General features: G+C 47.7%; 9 protein-coding genes across 9 annotated transcripts; 5 read left to right on the top strand and 4 right to left on the bottom strand.

Annotated features, from left to right (window-relative positions):
- Positions 1-61: 61 nt before the first annotated feature.
- N7520_000763 (3-deoxy-7-phosphoheptulonate synthase) lies at positions 62-493 on the top strand (the record flags this gene model as incomplete). Its single annotated transcript, XM_057134698.1, has 1 exon — positions 62-493. The coding sequence occupies one exon, from the start codon at positions 62-64 to the stop codon at positions 491-493; it is 432 nt and encodes a 143-aa protein (XP_057000634.1).
- Positions 494-1,189: 696 nt separating this feature from the next.
- N7520_000762 (MFS transporter) lies at positions 1,190-2,734 on the top strand (the record flags this gene model as incomplete). The annotated part of the gene is made up of 1 exon (XM_057134697.1): positions 1,190-2,734. One exon carries the CDS (start codon positions 1,190-1,192, stop codon positions 2,732-2,734), a length of 1,545 nt encoding a protein of 514 aa, XP_057000633.1.
- Positions 2,735-5,099: 2,365 nt separating this feature from the next.
- Positions 5,100-6,763, top strand: N7520_000761 (Zn(II)2Cys6 transcription factor domain-containing protein; the record flags this gene model as incomplete). Its single annotated transcript, XM_057134696.1, has 4 exons — positions 5,100-5,163; positions 5,215-5,816; positions 5,868-5,942; positions 5,993-6,763. The coding sequence occupies 4 exons, from the start codon at positions 5,100-5,102 to the stop codon at positions 6,761-6,763; spliced, it is 1,512 nt and encodes a 503-aa protein (XP_057000632.1).
- A 79-nt stretch (positions 6,764-6,842) lies between these two features.
- N7520_000760 (uncharacterized protein) lies at positions 6,843-7,694 on the bottom strand (the record flags this gene model as incomplete). The annotated part of the gene is made up of 1 exon (XM_057134695.1): positions 6,843-7,694. The coding sequence occupies one exon, from the start codon at positions 7,692-7,694 to the stop codon at positions 6,843-6,845; it is 852 nt and encodes a 283-aa protein (XP_057000631.1).
- Positions 7,695-7,735: 41 nt separating this feature from the next.
- N7520_000759 (uncharacterized protein) lies at positions 7,736-8,347 on the bottom strand (the record flags this gene model as incomplete). The annotated part of the gene is made up of 1 exon (XM_057134694.1): positions 7,736-8,347. The coding sequence occupies one exon, from the start codon at positions 8,345-8,347 to the stop codon at positions 7,736-7,738; it is 612 nt and encodes a 203-aa protein (XP_057000630.1).
- Positions 8,348-10,298: 1,951 nt separating this feature from the next.
- N7520_000758 (dynein light chain Tctex-type family protein) lies at positions 10,299-10,923 on the top strand (the record flags this gene model as incomplete). Its single annotated transcript, XM_057134693.1, has 4 exons — positions 10,299-10,328; positions 10,404-10,442; positions 10,516-10,590; positions 10,639-10,923. 4 exons carry the CDS (start codon positions 10,299-10,301, stop codon positions 10,921-10,923), a joined length of 429 nt encoding a protein of 142 aa, XP_057000629.1.
- A 909-nt stretch (positions 10,924-11,832) lies between these two features.
- On the bottom strand, positions 11,833-13,264 carry N7520_000757 (WD40 repeat domain-containing protein; the record flags this gene model as incomplete). The annotated part of the gene is made up of 3 exons (XM_057134692.1): positions 11,833-12,492; positions 12,551-13,035; positions 13,243-13,264. The coding sequence occupies 3 exons, from the start codon at positions 13,262-13,264 to the stop codon at positions 11,833-11,835; spliced, it is 1,167 nt and encodes a 388-aa protein (XP_057000628.1).
- Positions 13,265-14,049: 785 nt separating this feature from the next.
- On the top strand, positions 14,050-15,813 carry N7520_000756 (uncharacterized protein; the record flags this gene model as incomplete). The annotated part of the gene is made up of 1 exon (XM_057134691.1): positions 14,050-15,813. One exon carries the CDS (start codon positions 14,050-14,052, stop codon positions 15,811-15,813), a length of 1,764 nt encoding a protein of 587 aa, XP_057000627.1.
- A 1,204-nt stretch (positions 15,814-17,017) lies between these two features.
- N7520_000755 (LURP-one-related/scramblase family protein) lies at positions 17,018-17,695 on the bottom strand (the record flags this gene model as incomplete). The annotated part of the gene is made up of 2 exons (XM_057134690.1): positions 17,018-17,295; positions 17,365-17,695. 2 exons carry the CDS (start codon positions 17,693-17,695, stop codon positions 17,018-17,020), a joined length of 609 nt encoding a protein of 202 aa, XP_057000626.1.
- Positions 17,696-17,892: the final 197 nt, after the last annotated feature.

The following is a 17,892-nucleotide window of genomic DNA, read 5'->3' as shown; positions in this document are numbered from 1 at the left end:
CGAGTACTGCCAGCGATTGTTCGAGGTAGCAACCAAAGTAGAGCTCAATCTCTGCACCATAATGCGTGTATACGTCGAGAAGTCGCGTTCAACGGTCGGATGGAAGGGTCTTGCCCATGATCCAGATCTTGACGGTTCTGCGCGGCTCAAGGAGGACCTACTGCAATCTCGACAACTATACGCAGACATGACTGAGCAAGGGCTGCCAACAGCAAGCGAATTGCTAGATATGGTGACTCCTGCTTCTCTCGTGGACTTCATTTCCGTTGGCGTGATCGGTGCTCGCACGACGGAGTCTCAACCGCACCGTGAGCTGGCATCCATAATACCATTTCCAATAGGCTTCAAAGACAGTACCGACGGAAGCGTTGCTGCTTTGAGGCGTGGAGTCAGTATCACGGATGGGTGTCTAGGGTGGGCCGACACGGTTGCCTGTTTGGAAAGTCTGGCTGATACTGTGCTGTTTCGTCGAAAATTGAAGATATGCTGCTGAAGGAAGAAATTGAGTCTGTGGGAAACAGTCCATCCCAGTATGTTATGGTGTTTGGCAATTGGACGGCGTCTCTCTAGAAATAAACACGCTAAGCAAATTGATAAAGCGTATTGTAGTACCTAATCGCAGTATACTAAGATCCCAATATACTCCATAACACTAGAAGAAACATGAACATACCACGGAGTAGAGATTTCTCACATACCTGTTTTTAAATTTAAATGAAGCCTCCCGGTACATCCTATGACGTTGTTGGCTTCATGTCTATCGCAAACGGATGGAGATCTGTAATAACAGGGTTTTAAGTAAGATCTTCGAAGGCTATTCCCGGCTGAACAAGTTTTTCCCATGACGGTGTAGAACCAAGCTCTACCCAAAGTGTAAGTGGTTGCAACCTTCGGTGATTTTATCATGATCTATACGCTAAACCAGATCTGGGCATCGGTCCCCCCTGTCAGATCCACTAGCTCAACTTGCTAGTGGAGACTCGATTACACATGGCTTCAAAAAATCAAGTAAGCTCTCCCATCAAGCTCCCATTCTCCTACTTGAACCTAGCCAAGTGAGAATCGCCCCCGGAGATGGCCGAATGCATCAACTATAAAGGTCCATGATGGACAGAGTTTCCCTAGAACTACCTTTCGAATCGCTTTTCTCTACTTCTCTTTCCAATCAAACCCTGGGAGATCAAGCAATATGCACATGCACCGATCAAAAATCGGCACGCCAGGAATAGCTTCATTATCCTCCTCGCCCGCCTCGAATTCAGATGACTCATACCAAGCCCCGCCACCCGGTTTCAAAGAATTGATTTATCTCTCAGTACTTTGCTCCACACAATTATTTGTACAGGGCGCGTTTGGTTACATTCTCCTGCCTCTGCGTATCGTGGCATCAACCTTTGGACAAGGCCCGACGGAAGCCACCCGCATGACGTGGCATGTTGGCGGGTATAGTCTGACAGTGGGAACCTTCATCTTGATCGCTGGCAAATTGGGGGATCGTTATGGATCCAAGCGCATCCTAGTGGTGGGCTGGGCATGGTTCGGACTGTGGTCTATCATTGGTGCTTGTAGTGCCTTGACACTCTCCCCAATTTTCTTTGACACCGCTCGGGCTTTGCAGGGTATTGGTCCAGCCTTTTTGCTCCCTAATGCACTCGCTATCTTGGGGCGCAGCTACCCCCCTGGGCCGAAGAAAAACGCCGTTTTCTCGGCTTTTGCGGTTGCTGCTCCCCTCGGGTGCAGCACAGCTGGTGCTATTGGATCTGCGTTTGCGCAGTACGCTTGGTGGCCCTGGGTCATGGGCCTCTATGCCTTGGGATGTTTCATGCTTGCTAGCTTGGCGCAGTGGATCGTGCCGCATGACCGCCCACAGCCAGTCATTGGGGCTAGCCAGCCACCATTTGATATCCTGGGGGCAGGTCTCGGAGTATGTGGCCTCCTGTTGCTCAATATCTCGTGGAATCAAGCGCCCATTGACGGATGGAGCACCCCTTACGTCTATGTGTTGCTTATACTCGGGTTTTTAATCCTAGGACTGTTTGTCATGCAAGAACGACGGGTCGCAGACCCAATACTAGATGTTGCAATGTTTGACCGACATGTTACGGCCGTGCTGGTCACGACGGGACTGGGCTGGAGTAGTTTCGCTGTCTGGTTCTACTACCTGTTCCAATTTATCCAACAGACCCGGGATGTCACACCCCTTGATTCCGCCGCACAATTTGCCCCGGGCGCCATTTCTGGAACTTTGGCAGCAATTGCAACGCCTTTCTTGATGCGCTTTGTCCCGAATGGATGGCTAATGGCCGTTGCATGCGGCGCGTTCCTCATTGGGTGCCTGCTGCAGGCTACAGCCCCCGTCACCCAATCATACTGGTTCAATACGTTCTGGTCCTTTGTGATTACTGCCTGGGGTATGGATATCTCTTTCCCCGCCTCGGCAACCATTATCAGCAATGCAGTGCCACCGAAGCATCAGGGCGTGTCCGCTTCACTCGTGAACACAGTTGCTAACTACTCAATTGCTATCGGGCTTGGCATTGCCGGTACCGTAGAAGCTCAAGTCCAGAAGCAAGACGGGGGTGCTCTCGCAGGCTACCGTGCAGCTCTTTGGACCTCGGTGGGGCTGGCAGGTACGGGATTCATCGTTGCTATGCTTTACGCATTAACAACGGAAAGTGCTGTCATCTCACGCAATGAACTAGAATCAATACCTAGAGAGATGAATAATGTATAAATTGCTTGTGATCGGTGACTTTGGATGATGCAATCTCAAGGCGGAATGTTTGGACTTCGTGTCCTTGCTTTGAGAACGTGAAGAATGGCCTTTCCCTGAATGTTCCTAAAGAAGTAAGAACTAGTAGATTCGAAATGCATCAAAGCTCTCCAGGCCACGCTTAATGGACTGGAGTAACAAGTTATTGAGGTAATAATCAATAATAAGCGCTGAACAATATAACACCGCGCAGGGAATGGCCATTGTGATGATGGGAGATGTGTTAATGAAGGAAATTATTCAAAGCTGAAGGCGTTGTAGAGAAAAGGGTAATTATAAATGAAAAATTAGTCTGCCATGGCTAGTGGATATGAGTCTCATTTCACATCAATATCCGTCGAGCTCTCTCAATAGATTGCTGATTGACAATAATTTATGGCTGAATAGTGCATCAAGCCAGAGGACCTCTCTTAAAGAGGCCTGCCACTCGATAGTTGACCCGATTCTCATCTCAAGCAGGGTTTCCTCCAGGACTCGATTAAACATCTCGGCCTCAAGATAACCGTATCCTTCAATTGCCCCCACTGTCAGTAACCATAAACGCATACCGGGATCCAAACTCCGGCACTGCCTCAAACCCTGCCATAGCTGTTGGAGGTGCATCGTGATGACAACAGGGCTAATTCCTGATCCTCACCGAAACTCTGCCAAGTACAGTAGTGCACCCGAGCGCAGATACGTCCATGCCGGTGACTTACCACCGGAGACCCGGGACAGGGTTAGGAACTTGCAGATAACAGGATGTACGAGAGCATCTACCTCTCCCGGTCGCTGCCATATCGACTCGCCTTCTTGTGCACAAATCAATTTCATATGCATATTTATAGACTCCAGCATATAGAAAGCCTCCCACATGTCAGGGCACAGCCCCGCAACACGCGTGGATATCGCAGTCGGGTCCCTTGCTGATGGATCTCCCACAATAAGCCTTCTGTCTCCGCATTCAACGTCCACTGTGGGGGGAATGTCGAGAGCGTATGAGCCGATGCAATCGACCCTGTTGTCATTAGCCTAGTCGAGTGTATTGAAGAAGTCAAGCCTAGGTAGACACACCATTGGATCAGTTTTTGTATTTCTGGATTGAGTTCTGCCCATGTAAAACCAGATTGCTCGATGATGATATTGATAATGCTCATGTGCTGTTTCCAGGATCTTAGATCACCTTGAAGGTGAGCATAGCATGCCAGAGCCACAATCGTACATAGCATTTCTTCGCATGCCGGGCCGCCCAACGTAGACAGTAGACCCCGGCGTACAGCAGCCAGTGCTTTCAAATGGTGAGTGAGAACGAGACACCTTAGGGTTCTGACTGAAGTCTGCCTCCATAGCAACAAATGCATCGCGTATGTCGCCAACATCTGGTTGAATGCACCTATGTGCGCAATGCATATGGGATACCAGCGGTCTCGATAGATGCGGAATTGGTTCGGTAAGGCGTCAAAAAACACTGCATATTGATTTTTAGTTAGTGTGAGAGAACAATAGGCATAAGATTTTGGGCGGACAGACTATGCTGGAAGAGAACTCGAGAGTCGCCATCTAATGGCGATGGAGCTACTAAGGCGATCGGAGCAGGCGAAGGTATATATGATAATGACTCGTTGCTATCGGAATAGCTTTCCACTGAAACCGAGCCATGCTGTTGTGGATGCGGCAGTTGTTTAGCTCTTCTTGGAGGGGCGCGTCGGGATATACCTATTTCACGCATTGCTTGGCGATGTATCTCCGATCGCTGGTCGCTCGTAGGACGAGTACGCGACGGGGTTCTTGTGATGAACACCCAGGGAGCGGACGATGGCATAATGAACTAATTCTTTCCCCAATATTTATTTGTTTGAATTCTTCTTAGAACTGTATCGAGATCTGGGGCGCAGGAAGCGTTGAAGTGGGATGCATGGCTGCGTCTTGTCGGCTCTCGTAAACGGACGTATTTTATCGACCAATAGCCTAGGGTTACTAAGGGTGACCCTGGGCTATTCTGGAATCTAAGAGCCAAAACATTGGAACGCTGTTTATAAAATATATATTACCGATTTGATGCCTTACATATTAGGTTACACCCCCTTAAGTGCTGCCTAAGTTGAATCCTCTTCTCCAATGTTAGGATTAATCCTATGCTATGAACATAATTACTCCCTATATCTCAAGCCAGACCATGTAACATGACTGTGAGTCAAGTATCATTTCCAAGATGTTCATCTTCCTTTAATGCTTGTATTTTACCTGATATGTTCCATATTGATCGATTGGACTACGAATACCCGCCCCACAAGGCTATCACCAGTCCCTGAAACCCAGATCTCACACCCTTTTCACATCCCCAAAAATGGTAGGTGTCGGAGGCCGAAGCAAAGGCTGCAAAACCTGCCGGAAACGAAGAGTAAAATGCGGTGCGACCCTTTCCCATTAAACAAACATAACATCAGCTGACCTACATACAGACGAAGGAAAGCCAACATGCGATCGCTGCCACAAGGTGGGCAGAGAGTGCGAAGGCTATACCCAATACATTGAGTTTCACGATGAAACTTCTCGAATGGCTCAGAAACTATCGCCAAATTATCCTCCACATCAAGTATCTTGTCCATCAACTGTCAGCCATCAGCACTGGGATGAATCAGTCATAGAGTTACCTTTCACCCCTCTCTTAATGAACCCGGTGTGGGATGAGAATACGCTCTTCACGAAATTTTTGGTCGATAAGTTGTTTACCTGGGATGAGGATCCGACTTCGCCTCATTCAGCTGGTTGGATTTCGATGTTGCTGCGCCCGACAGAAGACGAGACCGCATTATCATTTAATTCGATTCGAGCCTTGGCTACGTCTTATTTTGCAAAGGTGCATGGTCATGCGAGTCTACTCCAAAAGGGCGCAAGGCAGTATTCACATGCGCTGGGAGCTTTGCAGAGACAATTGCACGATTCAAGATGTGCGATGGAGGACGATGTACTACTGGCTATTATCTGCATGTCAGTTTATGAGCTGGTCACGGTGACAGATCCATCTGCTTGGATCAGTCATTGTACTGGACTGGCACAACTCGTGAGTTGGTCTCTTTTCTTGCGGTCGAGGAGTTCGTTCTTATTCTTCCAGATTGCTATAAGGGGCCCGCATCGGCATCAGTCGGGGGTGGGCCATGCTGTTCTTCCTACAATAAGATCGTCTATTGTATGTGTTCCTTTTTGGTCGATATAAACACTTGACTAAAATTACTACAGTCGATTGCGTATATCGTCAATCGGAAACGATGTTTCTTAGAAGATCCCGAATGGAAAACCATTCCCTGGGCTCTACAAGGTCTGGATTCTAAGATCCCGGTAGAGAGACTGCACGACTTCTTGGTCAATATCCCCGGTATCCTTGAAGAAATGGAACGTCTTCTAGCTTGGGATCCCAAGTTACCTGGCCGAGAAGAATTCAAAGAAAAGCACTGTCAACGAACCTTCCGGACACTCGAAGAGCTTTACTCCTGGCGCTGGGATTGGCAGCGCGAGTTTTCAAACTCTACGTATCTCATACGACCAAATGATTTTGATTTTGAGGATTCCTTTCTTCTGCCCTCGAGTCCGTTTGAAACAGTCATCTGGTTCAGTACACCTTACCGTGCTACGGAGCTGATTATGTACAACTCCATCCGCTTGCTCTTGACAATGGCTCTGGAAACGGCAGGTATTGATATAGAGGTCCCTGTGTCCGTAAATGGGCTAAACGATCCTCTCCTACCCATGCAGGGCAGTCGACATGATGTTGCTGTTGAGATCTGCCGGATGTCGAATTTTCACTTGCGAAGCTTTCATCAAAGCTCAGGGGCTTTCATGCTCCTTTTTCCACTGAATGTGGCTCTTCGTCATCTGGACGGTGACAAGGGTAGAGTTAAGCCGTGGCTTCGGGGAGTCATGGCTATAATTGCCGATCTACATGGATTTGAAGTCGGTCGACGCGATTTTAGATCAATGATAATCGAGCAGAAAAAGGTTCAAAGTATATGAATGTCAAATTCAGGGTATCCTCACCATAAGCAATCGAATAGAACGAAATCCAACTAATCTAATACTTCTTCATCATTCATCAATAATCGGAATCCCAATCATCATCACCAGCATGGTTCCCCATATCAGACATGATAACAATCCACAACATCTTATTCCCCTGCCTAGCCTGCTTCCACCCATGTTTCCCGCGTTTCCGATATTCCTCATCGACCTTTTCCAACAAATCCTCATACTTCTCCTCCGCATCCCTCAAATCCTTCTTCAAATCCTTCAGGTCCTTCTTCAGGTCCTTGCACTTCTTCGCTTTTCCACAATGCCCAAGATCCGAACTCTGAATCTGAAGCATAACATCTTCCATCTCCTCCTTCAAATCAACAATCTTATCACCAACTTCCTCCATCTCTCTTTCATCCTTGCACTTCTTTCGCCCAGATCTAGAATACTTCCTCTCTGCCCTAGCTTGCTTCCTCGCTAACTTCCGCTCCGCCCTCTGCGACGAACAGCACCCCACATTTTGCACCCAATGATTCGGCGCGCCAGGCATACCGGGCATACCAGGTGCACCAACACTACCCTCTAACGAAAGACGCATGACTCCATCCCCGAGCGTCATCATGCGTTGCTCAACAGGAACCTCCGCCTCCAGAGTAGTGCGGTACTGGTTACTCCCGTCATTGGGTATCCCGATCTGAAAGAGCATTTTCTCCGTCTTGCAAATCTGCACATGTAGACCCCTAGGCCCGAAGGTTGTTTCATTCGCATGCTTTATGTAAGCTTTTGTGCGTGCGGGAGACGCGCCAATTGTCTGGGTTGTTCCGAGGGGGACGAGGGCGTCGTTAAGACCGTCGATGAAGGCTAGGAGCTCGGGTGTGGGCAAGGCGGTTTGTTGTTCTAGTTCTGGGACGCGGGCGCGGACGAAAGGAGTCATGTAGGATCCGAGTACTTTTGTAGTTTCTATTTTGGTATGCATTAGTGCTGGGTGAGGTTCGTTGTAAAGTAAATGGGTGTGGACTCACGAGGAATCACACATGGTTTCAGTCCCTGTGTAGGTGGGCGCTGGAGTGGAGGAATTGGTCGTGGTGGGAGGTTTGGCGGGAGGTTTTGTGGGAGATATTGCTGATATCGATCACGGTATTTCTGCTCGTACTGATGATACTGGCCGTTTTGATATCGGTCCTGGTATTGCTGATATTGCCCGTTCTGATATCGGTCCTGGTATTGCTGATATTGCCCGTTCTCATATCGGTCCTGGTATTGCTGATATTGCCCGTTCCCATACCGATCTTGGTACTCCTGGTACCGGTTCTGGTATCGGTTCTGATATTGATCATGGTAGTTGCTGGGTGGGGCGTACGGCGCAGGTGCATTCCATTGTGATGGATCTGATGGCTGACCCTGGGTTACAGGCTGAGCACTATTTCGGTACATGTACTCTGCCTGTTGAGGTATCGAACGGGATGATTGTTGTGGGGTAGACTGGTCAACAGAATCTGACGCATAAGGAGTATAAGCTGGAGGCGGCGCCGGTTCATCCTCCACTTTGTTCGAGTAGTGTTCCGAGCTTTTAGATTCGACACCCATTGTGAAGTATAGCAGGTGAAAACGAGAATGAAAATGAAAACAAAAACAAAAATGAAAGAACGCGGGTTGAGAAAGATGAATGTCTGACTAAAAATATCTTTGGGGGCGAAAGGGTTTCAGCATTAGCATTTGTCTATCACTTGCCTAGATTAGACAGCTCAGCGATTTCAGACCCCACTATATGTCAAAAACTCCGCCTCTACGAATTGATTGGTGTATTCACGACCCACTATTCGCGAGCCATGCCTAAAATTGCTTAGTTGATCATCATCGCATTGGATTCCTTTTTGATATTGCATTGCGTGCACTAAGCAGCCCCAAGTTTTTGTCTCTCAATGTATTATAGAAAGCCCAATCAAGAACTGAATGTCAAATGACTTGTGCATAAGATATTATACAGGAGAGACATCAGCTAGAAGCCAGCTAGGGTGTGCAATAAGACAAAATATGAGCCCACTGGCACGAGTACCCTTCTCCACGCCAGAATATGCCGCAGATGAGGGGATTGGAATTATCGCGGCCACGGATCTTGTTTCGTGTTCTGATTAAAAGTGTTTGAATTTAGATAAGACCTTTTCAATTCTCAACCATACAGCAAAGAAGTGATGATAATACTGACGATTGCTTGGAGTACAACAATAGACCAATGCACAATCGCCAATAACCTTCAGATGTGATCTGATCTGCTTTTCAGACACATGCTATTAGACACGTGTAGTTGGAAAAAATGAGTCGGCAGAACCTTTGCCTATAATGGCAATGGGAGATACCAAAAAGGAGACGAACCGATAAAGATATTGCGGAATGAAGCCCCAATAATGAGGGAATGAATGAAACACACGTTGGGTGGTCACTTTCTCTCGTGGTCACAGTTGCAGTGGCATGTCGCCTCTAGCTTGTCCATTTGCTGCTCCAGTTTCTCCACTCGCTGTTCCAAGCTCTGGATCTTGAAAATCAAAGCTTGATTCGAGACCGATGGTGAAGGTGGAATAAATAAACGGTAAACCGATAAGAGGACATTTGCTGCGACTAAACCCTTGTATATGAAGTTCCGGAGGTCAAGTGAAAACACCAGCATTTCGGAAGTTGTTGTGTTGGTATCTTGGTATCAATGTAATTAATATCAGTAGCTTCACTCTAGGATGATAGTTCTAAGGAAATACGCTCACTTGTGAAGGGAGAATGTTAGGTCGCAGCAGTGAGAGAGATGGTTGTGAGAGGAGGCAATCTTCAAGGTTGGAATTTCTGGGAAATTCTGAAAACCAAAGTTAGGAGCAGTCAGATAATTGATGGACATGGATCCTTATCGTACTTCGATTTGTGATCAAGGCTCAAGGCAGATACTAATCCATATATAAACACACCAGAAACTGGAGTTTGGACTGACGCAGTAATCAAATTTACGTACAGTATCCAAAGTTGATCATCCAGATGCTCATGAAGACCAGGTCTTTCCTACCACACCACAAACCCCAACACAGACCCCCATTCATCTTCTTTTCAAGCATTTAAATCTTCCAAATATTTGCATCAATTCGTAAAACTATTTCCAAGGTTCGTACACGAGGATCTACGAATCCACCGATTATCTAAGCCCCACGCTAACCCCAATCGACCAACCAGAAGCCGCAGCGCCCACGCGGTGATGCCACCAACCCAAAACAACCAGTCTCCCCCGGCCCTCACACAATTTCCGACTTGGTCATTCAGTCTGACACCAAATATAACCTGTAAGTCCCTGGACAGTACATGCAATCCTCAATCCAACCCTTGCACCACACAGTCAGATAATTGCCCGCCCCGCATTGCACGGCGAACGCGCCACCGACATTCCTCTGAAGTTGCGCGCAATGAGCGCCGATATACCTACAGCGACAATTGAGGGGTTCAATGACTAACATGATTGCTCTGCTTAGCGCTTGAATACCACCATCCGCATACTACCAATATAATGGCTGCTGAAGGCTCCGCACCTGCGTCGGTATGTGCAACCATTGCGACACTCGCATTCGAGTCGTTCGAGTCGAAGTGCCCGGACTAATGTTCTTATCGCCAGCCCATCCCGATCCCGGAGCTGACCAAGATCACCTCTGATGTACGTTGCATCCTGATTCTCAATCTCAATCTTAATTTCTTACCCCCCAAAGACGAGCACTAATCCTCTATAGGCTTGCGATGCGGCGTTGAAGAACACCACCGAATATGACCACGCAAATGTCGGAGAATGGAACTCGCAGATCATTGTAAGATTTAGAACTCCAATTGTTTTGCAGGTTAATTAACGTAACCAGAATGTTGTCCTCAAGGCTCTGATCGCCGCTACTGCCCCCTCCGATTCCTCCAAGCCGACTCCCTACCGCTTCACCGTGAACAGCACCATCGTGCAACAGGGTGTGATTGACAAGTCCGCCGCCGCCGACGGCACACAGAACAACGCCGGAAAGCGCGGTATGCACTCTGCATCTGGAGCGTTCTGGGATGTCAACCGTGACGGTATGTGGACTTTCAAGTACCCCGGTGCCGAGGAGCGGGGACTTGATGTCGTGGTTAGCGTGACTTGGTTTGCGGTTGTTTGAAAGAATAAAGTTCCTGAGGCTCTCTTTGTGTAAGATTGATAAACCTGAAGGGAGCACATATCATATCCTTTGCCCTTTGTTTTCTGTTTTATGTATGCAGTTTATAGGAGCTTTCTTTTTTTCGGTGATTGTAGCATTCTCTTTGTTTGATTCAGCGATATTAGTGTCTCCAATATCAGGTACTTGGAATGCCATTAAGAAGCACGGACCTACAATAGAAGTTGACTTGACAGTGGTATGGTATCTGGTATTGTCCCACTATTATCCGAACGGACATGAGATGGCGGAGTTGGGAGGATTTCTTGGGGAGACGCTGTCGTGGCCTATTGGCGTGGCTTCTCCCCTCTAATACCGTTTCATATTGTATTTTATCGATCGTGGTAAGCGGTTCAACCCTTGCTCACGTCGTTCATTTTGATGGATTGTTTTTCTCTGGAGTAGAAGTGATACATAGATTACATTTTCTCGCTATCACTCTAATTTCTCTTTATTATGTATTTCACGCAAGTGGGTAGAGGCAGCATGTTCATTTCTGGTGCCAAAGTGTGAAAATACTTTTACATATCTATGGTATGATGGTAGGTCTTTTGTGGGGAAGTTTAGAGAGAATTCAGGAGATGTGGTTGAATGAATATTGATTGGTCCTCCTAAGGATGTAAGAAATACATAGGGGACTCAACTATGCTCCGGTAATGGTATCTCGGTAGACCGTTGAGCGAAATGTATTAAAGAAAAGAAAAATCCCACCGGAACATCCTGGACAGAAAAAAATATGGAATCGAAGATCCCATCGGCAGCCTGCAAAGAAAAAATATCAAGTGAATATCCCCACGCCTTTCAAACCGTATTGCGCCATGCTATGAATTTAGAAAATTTGGATAACTCGAAACACGTCAGATGTGAAAGCCTTTAGCGGGGCTCAGAGTAGTCGTTCAGTGCAACACAAACTGAGCCACGGTGGTGGCCACTGTACTGGCGGATGATGTTGCCAGTGCTGAGTTCCCACAGGCGGGCATAGTGATCACTTGAAACGGTGACAAGATATGCGGAGTCGGCAGAAAAAGCACAGTCCCAGACCCAACGCTGGTGATTGGCGAGGGTCGTCTCCAGAAAGAGGGTGCCGGTTGCAGGGTCCATGGGTGGGCCATCAGGCTGGGGGGTGAAAGTTTGTTGTGGGGTCTCGGTACGAGGAGCGTTGTCTGAAATGCGAAGCAATTCGCGGTCTTGCATGGGAGTATCGAAGATACGCAGCAAATCACGGGCTTGATTCATCAGCTCTGCCCCTTGTTGCGCCTGGACAGCCTCCGGGGTGGGCTCATTCTTTTCATCCGTAGTAGCCTTCTCGGCTTGTTTGTCGGTCCATTCCTTGATGGCGACCTTGGCGGGAGTGTATTCCGGGTCCAGGTTCCACACCTTGGCTGTGTGATCAGCAGAGCAAGTGGCTAGGTGCTTGACATCGGGGGAGAGTAGGACGCGAGTGAGGTAATCTTTGTGTGCCTGAAACGTGCAGATAGGAATAATTCGTGTGGCATCTTCGGTCTGGACCATGCGCCAGATGTAGACATTACCCTGTAGGTTAAAGATACATTAGCGCATTCTATTGGACAGAACGGGGAGATGGCAGTACCTTCTTATTTCCCGCACAGAGCAGCGATCCATCGCTGGCTACGCTTACACTCAGAACAGCAGTGTCGTCCTCTGGGATCAACTGATGGGTGCAGATACTCTCACCCAGGTCCCAAACGCGGACCATGCCAGCACGATCGCCGCTGATGAGCTCACCCTGGTTCGGATGGATCACAACGTCATTGACTGCCGTTTTGTGCTGATAGTTGCGTTGGAGAGCGCCAGTACGAGTATCCCAAACTTTGACAGTTCCATCCTCGGAGCTGGTGACCATCCACTTGCCTTCACAATGGAATGCGACCCCCGTGATATTGCCTGTGTGACCTTCAAAGGTCATCACCGGGTTGGGGTTTGTCGACTTGATATCGAACAGTTTCACATTGTTGTGTCCGGCAGCGGCAAGGAATCGTTTATCAGGAGTGATACAGAGGCGATTGACTTGCGAGTCAGGGTGCTGAATGGTTCGTGAACAAATGCCGGAAAGCGCTTCCCAGAACCTAATCCAGAACGCGATTAGCTCTTGATATGCATCGAGGCCGGGTAGTGACACATGGCTAGCATGCCAGAAAATGAAAAGAGAACTGAAGATGGAGAAATTGGAGTTTACCTGATGGTATGGTCATACCCCGCTGCAATGCACCAACACTTGTTAGTCTAGGCTCGGGAAAGAATGCGGGGAGCTTGGGGACTAACCAGTGGTGAGGATGACACTCATGTTCTCAGGGTTCAAGAATCGGTAGACTTTCCTATGGAACAATCGAAAATCGATATCAACACAGGGAATCGGTGGTCGGCTCGGCTTGGTAGCTCGACTCAATGAACAGGGATCCGAAGGGTCAGCGGGAGCTTGAATCCGATAATCACTTCCACCTGGGCGTACCAGCGTTCTGCCTCTGTGGTCACGTGAAAATAAGTGTCAGGGCGGTCATCATCCAGTACTTCATCAATAAGGCGGTCAAAGGAAGAAGTAAAGGGGGACTCCATTGATAAATCACGTGAAGTTGCGACAAGCGTTCAACAAATAGATGGTAGAGGATAGGAAGTCGGTGAGAGGCGATAAGAATGGGAAGGGAGGAAGATTGGTTTTCAACCGGCAGAAACTGACCGTCAACAAAAAAAGTTGGCTTGTACTACAGTGTCTTCATTCACTTTTTAAAGATTTCTTCACTCGATCTTTATGCCCTGACCCTCGCCCATATTCTAACAAACGTCTTAACTGAGGGGTTCATTCACTCAGAACGTGGGCTGGGGGTGTCATTCACTTGCTCACGCCAACCATCAATTCACGATGGATCTCCTTCCTCTTCCTCTTCCTCTCCCTGTTCGTCTCCTCCTTGATTGAACCAGGCTTTTTGTGATTCATTCTCTCGATTTCTATTTCTTTCATCCTTTCATTCTTTCTATCTTGCAATCTATCCTCATAATCTGTTCGTTCCCAATTTTTGACGCTTCATTTTGAAGTCATTATTTGTGATTGATTTTCTTGATATGAACGGAGCTATGGATGTTTCCGAACCTGTACCTATGAGCAACAGCTCTGTGGATGTTGATCTTGGGATTACACAGTCCTATGTATCTGAATCCGTGTCTCAGTCCGAATCTTTGTTTGACAATACCCCACGTTCATCAGTCATCGGTGACAATGATGTTGGTAAAGGCTTCGAGGCCGAAGACGACAGCGACAAAAATGGCAGTGCTTTCGAGATTGAAGAATACCACCCTAGCATTGATACTGACCTTGAATTGGGATTCGATGCTTTCGAGGGCTTTGACAAGCCTGCTGAACAATTCCTTATGAGCCCTGCTTCTGACTCCCCTGCTTCCGACTCTCTGCCAAACACTTCCCACGACCTTATCGAGTCTTCAACCAGCTCCGGCGTTACCTCGTCACTTAACAACAAGAGAACCATCGATAAAGCATTCAGGGCTAACAACGGACAGCTTTCAAAAGCCCCAGCCGTCAAAAAGCTGGCCACCGCACCTGCAGTGCTATCTATGCCTGTCATCCCAGCTCACGAAGTTCCTTCAGTCCTACCTTCCACCCCAGCCAGCATTGTTTCCAAAGAGCGGTTTGAAATTGATTCACCTGAGATTTTGCGGCACCTTGCCAGTGAGGTAACTTCGACCTTCCCTTTCAATCCTGCCTCTTTTTCGTCGCCTTATAAGCGCGTTGGATACAACCCTTCTACCCCAGCCATGCACCCCAAAGTGGTTCATTTCAGTGACGAAGCCATAAACTATCGCCTTGAAATGACAAAACAACGAGCGGCTACTCTCACTGCTGAACGCAACAAGCTCCAGCGGAACTTGCTCCAATACACCGCCATTGATCCCAAAACCGGATTGCTGGGTATTGACAAGATGAAAGCCGAAATGGCAAGCTTGCGTCGCGGCGAGACGGTGAAAAACAACAAAATTGCGGGCGAGAGAGATTTCTGGGTGAGGCAGCACTCCATGCTGGCTCAGGAGTATGCAAAGCTCGCAAAGCAATATGATAATATGAGACAAGGTCTCTATCCATCGACCAATCTTTTCGCGACTCCAAATTACCCGCCAGGCATTCTTCCCGCTGGAAAAGCCATCGTGCCTGGTCCCACCAATACCTTCGCCAACCCTGTCACCAACCCCTTCAACAATCCTCTCGACAATACCCCTACCAACACCCCAACACCATCTTCTCAGCAATCCCCAAATTTCATTGATCTGACAGGTGACGACACCGAAAGCCCAGTGAGTGACCCAGGAAACTGCTCCAACACAGATTCCTTTGGAAGCCCTTTGCCCATCAAGGATGGTGCGCTGACCGATTTTCACCGCAAATTTAGGAGCAAGAATATGTCTTGGCTGTTTAACACCGAGACTGACAGTGATGCAGCGAGCCGATTGTACTACAAACAGACCCCCGAGCGGAGAAAAAATGACAAGAGTGCCTTTGACTCGTGCCGTGATGTCATTTACATGCACAATGGGGTTCGCCGCGCACTGGGTGGTCAGTTTAGCCAGATGATGACCCACTACGAGGGCTTCATCCCTCAAGCTCCTGAGGATCCGACTAAACTGTCCCGGAAGAATGGAGAGAGCTCAACCCGACAGGCCTCTCGCAAGACTACCCACAAGTCTACCCACAAACTTATTGACGAGGAGACTATCCACAAGCCTACCAACGAGGAAACTACCCACAACGCTACCGACGAGGAGACTGTCTACCAGCCTACCGACGAGGAACTTGCCGCAGTGATGGAAAGGGAGTTGGCCGAATTTTAAGAATTGCTCTACCTGTCTGTTATTCTTAGCGATCACATTAATACCCTATCTTTTACTGTAGTATCTCGTTCTTCTCCTATTTCATAATCTATATTGAAAAGATTAGGTTGATGTCGCATTAACAGCCTTCATCTTATTGTTGAGCCAACCTATCTCCAAAGGCCTGTCTCTTGGCTCTTGAACTGCGAGCCTTACTTTCATACATTTGGGTGTAGGGCCTTCCGATATGAAGCCTTCATTGTTCATTATGCACTGTGTGAAATGACCGCTCGGTGCACGCAGCAAATGCAACCTTGTCATAACTGTTCTTGGCACCCAGGTCTTCATCTTCATATCCTACTCAGTATCCTAGCATATTCTCGCCTGCATTCCAGAAAGAAAATCCATTTTTACGACTCTTCTTGTCTCCATCCGACCATCTCCTCCAGTTGTTTCCATCCCGGCATGCCAACCACAATCAAATTTATGCTTTCGAGACTGCAGACACTTCACACCAGCAACAACTATGACCATTTTGACACTCAAAACCCACTACAATTAAGATCGAATGCATTCGCCAATGCCTTCACCAAATCCCCCAACAATACCCCAGTGAAATCTCGATCGAGGCTGAAGATACCAGCAATAACGATGCTAGTTTTGAGACTCAAGAGACCCACCACAATCAGGGTCGGGCCTTCGAGGCCGAAGACACCATCAATAATCATAGGCTGTGCTTTCGAGATCCAAGACATCAACCACATTTCCAGTCACTAATTTCTCCTCAGTCACTTATATTCTTAGCAATCATGCAAAGTACTTAATGTGGCTTGAGTACGGCCGAGCGGTCGGGAAGCCCTGTTCTCCACATCCCATGGTCGTATGTACTGTACTTGCTGTACACTTAATTCGGGATTTATAGTGCAGTGCAAATTTAAAGCTAGTCCCTGTTTTGGTGGTTGATGATTCAATGCACAGCTACGGCTCACTGGGTGTCACCATCACGCTGTGAGCGTTCAAACTACGAGGCCCCATCTTTCCCACAACCCCACATACTTTATAACAATCCACGGGTTATCTTAAATCTTCCTTATATTTTTCAGAACCTTCCCAGAATCAACATGACTTTCACGATATGCTCCATTAGGTTGATCAATTCTCTACATGTCTACTGCAGAATGTAACAAAATGACCCTGGAATATACGTTGTCTTGTGTGTCATGCCTTACTCGCCACGCTCCTCATTGTTCTTCTCATCAAAACATATGCACAAGGCGGCAATCAGCGCTGCATCTACGCCAGGTGCCACAATGACAGCATAGGTCTGCTGACCAAAGATAAGGTCGCGGCCAGTAAGCAGCTTCCGATCAATGCGAGCCACCGTCTGACCAGTTTTGTGATCAACAATATCTGCACTGTGATCAAACCAGCCTCCTTTCATATAGAAAGTCTTTGCGTGGTCGTTATGATCAGTGAAAGTGGCGGTAGCCTTGGAACCGACCACTAGTATAGTCAGCAATGAACAATGCAGGTCTTTACAGGCATACTGAGTAGATCATAAAGGCTGCTTACGTGTAAGATTACTCTTGATCTCACAAATCTTCTTGCGATGGGTATCTTCGAGCGCAAAGGTCGTGTGGAGATGCAGATGCTCCTTGACAATATCAAACAAGTGTTTGCCGTGGGCATCCTCGACCTTCTTACGGCCAGAAAGCGATACCCAGGCTCCGTGTACTTTAATCAACGTGTCGCCATTTGCTAGTTTGACTTCGAAGCTGTCTCCGGAGACGGAGAGTACCTTTTCTTTCAGGACTAAGGTCTGTGGCTCGGTGGAGACAAATTGCTCGAACAGAGCGATGGGCTCGGCCACAGGGGTGAGAGCGTGGTGACCCAGGATACCCATTGTGTCAGGTGGATTCAAATAAAGCTTTTGAAGAATTAAGATTAAATAATCATTACATGGAAGTGGATTAGAGGAGCGCGGGGTAGATCAAGCCGATCAGATAACATCACGTGATAGCTACCCTCAGTCATGACATCATCTAGTGTGATGTCGTTCAAATGTTTACGTCTAGATAATGTATATCTTAGGGCTATATG

This window comes from Penicillium odoratum, assembly GCF_028828045.1.
Source record: "Penicillium odoratum strain IBT 22623 chromosome Unknown utg000001l_segment0_segment0, whole genome shotgun sequence".
Lineage (NCBI taxonomy): Eukaryota > Fungi > Ascomycota > Eurotiomycetes > Eurotiales > Aspergillaceae > Penicillium > Penicillium odoratum.
Note: the sequence above shows the minus strand (reverse complement) of the source record. Positions and strands in the feature narration are given on the sequence as shown.